General features: G+C 39.8%; 1 protein-coding gene across 2 annotated transcripts in view; it reads right to left on the bottom strand.

Annotated features, from left to right (window-relative positions):
* The window catches only part of svopl (SVOP-like), a 19,044-nt gene that overhangs the window by 5,436 nt on the left and 8,890 nt on the right, over window positions 1–4,718 (bottom strand). The window contains exons 2-5 of one of the 2 annotated variants that reach the window (XM_050036793.1): window positions 2,060–2,157; window positions 1,716–1,810; window positions 749–847; window positions 171–242 (exon numbers count right to left, since the gene is read on the bottom strand). In XM_050036793.1, the coding sequence (XP_049892750.1) occupies window positions 171–242; window positions 749–847; window positions 1,716–1,810; window positions 2,060–2,156 (363 nt within the window). In that variant the 5' untranslated portion in view covers window position 2,157. The remainder of the gene's footprint in view (window positions 1–170; window positions 243–748; window positions 848–1,715; window positions 1,811–2,059; window positions 2,158–4,718) is intronic. The other variant, XM_050036794.1, reaches the window with a different exon arrangement.

Genomic DNA, 4,718 nt, shown 5'->3' with positions numbered 1-4,718 from the left:
TAACATAAACAACTGAAAATTGAAAAAAACATAGCTTGCACCGTTAGCTCCGGTAAGGGAAAGCATGAGGGAAAGCAGCTGACCGGAAGTCACGCACAAAAAAACGGAAGTTGATCACTATTTACTTCCGTGTTTGAAAATAAGGTGGATATAATAAAGAAGTTATTGACCTTCCAACGTCCGTATCTGTCAGCGATGTATCCTCCCAAAACTCCACACAGCATGAAGCCCAGGAACACCATCTGAGACACAACAAGGAGGTGGGGAGGAGGAGGGGGAGGAGGTGGGGAGGAGGGGGAGGAGGAGGAGCTTCAGCATGTGACAATCACCGGGTTTCACTCTGGGATATTTTAAAGAGCCTGAAACACCACGGTGAGAACAAACAGGTGTCTAATAATAATTACAATGATCTTTAATATGTAAACAGGTCTGATCAGGTGTAGTCAGGTGTGAACAGGTGTAGTCAGGTCAGGTATTAATAGACACCTGGATCAGGAATGTTTATAATGAGTCTGTGTGATGTCACCTGACCTGATGAGGCATTGTGGGTATTTAATATGAGACTTGATGTTTATCAGAAGTGTGAGGAGGACAGATCCATATGAGTTTCTCTCTGAGAGATGACCGTTCATATCTCACAGTAAAAAAATGATAAAAAATAAAAATAAACACAGCTGTGTGTAAAATATAAGTAAATCATGTTCAGAACTCTTATTGATGAATGAAATATTAATGAGCTGTGACTCACGGTGGAAACGAGAGCGACCTGCCAGTCGTCTAGACGCCACTCACATCGAATCTCTGGAGAAACTACGGCCAGCAGCATGATCTCCATCGCCTCCACGATCTACACACACACACACACACACACACACACACACACACACACACACACACACACACACAGAGTTACAGAGTCTCTGCTCACAACTGTTTTTTTTCTTTTATTGGAAGAACTGAAATCAGATAGAAGGACGTTGAATCTTTAATCTTCATTGACACTAACAATGACTTTAAACGACAACATGAGCTCAATGCAGATGTATATACTTAGATATCACATTAACTGTGTCAGCCTGTTGCAGCTGTGATCTCTGCTGAGTTAGACTGTGATCTCTGCTGCGTTAATCTGTGATCTCTGCTGCGTTAAACTGTGATCTCTGCTGAGTTAGACTGTGACATTAGGCATATATAAAGCAGCAACAATTACAGATTAACGCAGCAGAGATCACAGTTTAACGCAGCAGAGATCACAGTTTAATGCAGCAGAGATCACAGATTAACGCAGCAGAGATCACAGAGTAACGCAGCAGAGATCACAGAGTAACACAGCAGAGATCACAGATTAACGCAGCAGAGATCACAGAGTAACGCAGCAGAGATCACAGTTTAACACAGCAGAGATCACAGTTTAACGCAGCAGAGATCATGTTCATATTCACTCTAACAAACAGAATATAAAATACATCTGTTTGCTCTCTTAATCAATAAAAGTTCTGTAAATGTGTCGAAGATCTGCAGTTTTAATTTGATGAACTTCATTTTGTAGAAATTTAACTTCTGTTCTTTCACATGAAATTCTAACTGCCTAATCTTAAATAAGATTCATTAGTTAGTTTATCTGTAATAATCAGACAGATCTGTTTACAACAGCATGTTAGATTGTATATAACATATAAATGTACTGTTTCAATGTACAGTAGATGTAAACTTACGTTGGAGCTCCCCATGATGACAAACAGCAGGACATGAAAGCGTCCGAAGCCGATTGTTTCCACAGCTTCCTCCACAGTGAACGTCTCGTCTGCTGCTGCGCCCACAGTTCAAATAAAGTTTTATTATTTGTTCATTAGAACATTACAAACGGTTCTCCCGTCAGAACAAAACACACACACGTGTGTATCAGCTGATCCAAAGAGAGATTGTTTTACTTGTTTACATTATTTATTGATGTCTGAAGATGAAAAAAACCCAACAACAATTACCTGCTGACTGATCAGATTGACTCTCCAGGCTCTCATCAACGAGACAGTTTATTGATTTTTGATTTCAGACTCACCATTATTGTTCTTCTTGCTGCCCTGCTGGTTGTCCTGCAGTTCCACCTCCTGCAGCTGGATTGCGCTCACCAGCTGAGTCTTCATATAATCCCCCATCCTGAGAACAAACACACAGACGGTGATGTCACGTCTTTACACAGAACCAAACGACAGCGGGATCATGTGGCTCCAGTGTGTGATGTCAGACAATATGATGACATCACAGAATCAAAAGTGGCGTGACATGTAACACAACAGCATCAGCTGTAACTGTTAGCAGTTAGCACTTAGCTGTTAGTTCACTGGTTTTTGTTTTGGTGAATTATCGTGCTGCAGCAGCCGCTCCTCCTCCTGCTGTTGTCTGAGCGTCAGGGCTGCTGCCTCACTTTTACGTGCGCACACAGATACACACAAACACGGAGTAAAGACGATGCGGTGGAGACAGGAAGTGAAGATAACTTGAGCTGACAACGAATACACTTGTTACTGTGAGTGCAATAAAACCTCCACGAGAAAAAAAGCCAATACTTTATCAATACAGCTGATCAGCAACATGTAGAGAAGTTTTAATGAGCTCTGTCCACAGTCTCTGATCCACCGCCGCTGACATCATGTTGTAAACAAACACAGAGGCTTTACAACAAACAACAACAACTGTTGTTTGTTGTTTGTATCTGTTTTTAGCCTCATTGCAGCCTGTAGCTCTAACTGTTAGAGCTACAGGCTGCAATGAGGCTAAAAACAGAGTTCAAATGAGGTTTTTCCAAACAACTTTTTATGTCGGGGCTTCAGGACACTTGGATCACTACGGACGAGCAGTATGGAGATATTTTGTGGTTTCAATTATGTGTTTTTGGACGTTTGAATCTGGGGCGCCGTCAGCCTCCATTAGGTGGAGTTGTGTTGCTACCTCCTCTCCCCTTGGATCTCTGCAAGTGATGTGAGGACTCTAAAACTTCACCTGAGCCTCCCTCGGCATATGGGTGAGTAGATAATGGCTGAATTTTCATGTTGGGTGCACTATCCCTTTAAGGGCATCATCACAATCCCCCTCATTATATTTTATTTTACTTTTACGTATCTATTGAATTTTCCCTCAGTGCACTTTTTTGTTTGTTTTGTGGACAGTTGTTGTTTGTTATTAGTTTACAGTTTGATAGTTAAAAAATAATAAAATGTCATCATTAATAATAATAATTATCAATAATCAATAATGAATCTCCGTCTGTGAAAATAAAACCTGTTCTCTGACTGTTAAAGTTTATTTCTCTCTTCTGTTGTTTTCATGCGTTTAGTTTGCTGGGTTTTTGCTTCCTGTCAGTCTCACACAGTTTATAATAAATATTCTCTTCATGTGTTCACCTCATTAATGTTTTCTATCTGACAGGTTTCATTAAGTCTAATATGAGTTATATTGATTTCTTCAGCAGGTCTCACAGAGCTGTAACCCTGAGCAGAGGAAACAGCTGTGACTATAGTTTCCTGTTGTTTCTCCACGTCGTCTCAGTCAGTTCTGCCTGAGGTGAAACATTTACATATTCATTCAGGGATAAAAACACATTTCATATTCACTGTACAGACTCCTGCAGTATTTACACTGCGTGATATTACAGTTTTCTCTCCCTGAACTTTTCCAGTCCTCAGCTGTTGTTTCTCTTTCACTGTGTCACCTGTAACTCAAAGTTGTTTCATAAACATTTGATAAATCTATTTTCAGTCGGCGTCCATTTTCTATGAGATGCTGAATTAAATTGTTTTTTAAACTGACCTCTTCTGAATGTTTTATAAATTTCTGACCTGCAGGGGCTTTAAAAAGTGTTTTTGGTCCGATTCATATTTTAGTTTATTGAATAATTAGTGAGCAGATGTTTTTACCTGCCCAGGTGACCAGGATGTTGTCATGTGTGTGTTTAACTTAAAGTCAGAGTCTTGTGTGGTTTCTCAGAGGAGGAGCACATGTCTATGATCAGTTTGACAAGTTTTGTATTTACATTTCCAATTCATGACTGTGTCTGATACACATTTAATCTATCCTACAGTTTCTGTCATTGCTGCTCCTCCAATACATGGCAGTGTACTCACTGATGCTGCAGCCATTTTGTTTACTATGAGTCCATTAAATAATAATAATAATAATAAATAAATAAACTATTTCATTGAACTAAAAGCTGAAATATTGTTTGGTTCAAATCAGTGACCTGAGGGGTATTCCAGAAAGCGGGTTTAGTGAAAACTCAGAGTAAGTTAACCCTGAAATGAGGGAAACTCTGGGTTTTCAGTTCCAGACAGAGAGGTAACTGAAACTCTGAGTCAGTCACCATGACAACTGAGTCTGTGAACATAACCTGCTCGCTGACAGGTTTTTCTCTGTCTCCTCCCTCTTACACGCTGTTTCATTTCCTCATTCATTCAGTCCGTGTCAAAGCTTGTATTGAAGCGCATTCATTAGCGGAGATTTACCGTCTGTCACAGTCTAAATCCTGCTGGATATTAGTTTGTTACTCAGGACTGTGTTAAGTTACTGAATTTATGCACATCAGTCATTTCTTTGGACATCAGGTTTTGTCTTTACATTCAAATATTACACAGCGAGAATTAACCCTCAGCTCAGAATCAAACCTCTGTCCTTTTTATATTTATTATTTTTATAACACTGTGCACAAGGATCAGACTGTCAGT

The sequence above is a fragment of the Epinephelus moara genome, chromosome 23, assembly GCF_006386435.1.
Source record: "Epinephelus moara isolate mb chromosome 23, YSFRI_EMoa_1.0, whole genome shotgun sequence".
Lineage (NCBI taxonomy): Eukaryota > Metazoa > Chordata > Actinopteri > Perciformes > Serranidae > Epinephelus > Epinephelus moara.
The sequence above is the reverse complement of the archived record's forward strand: the minus strand, read 5'-3'. Positions and strand labels throughout refer to the sequence as shown.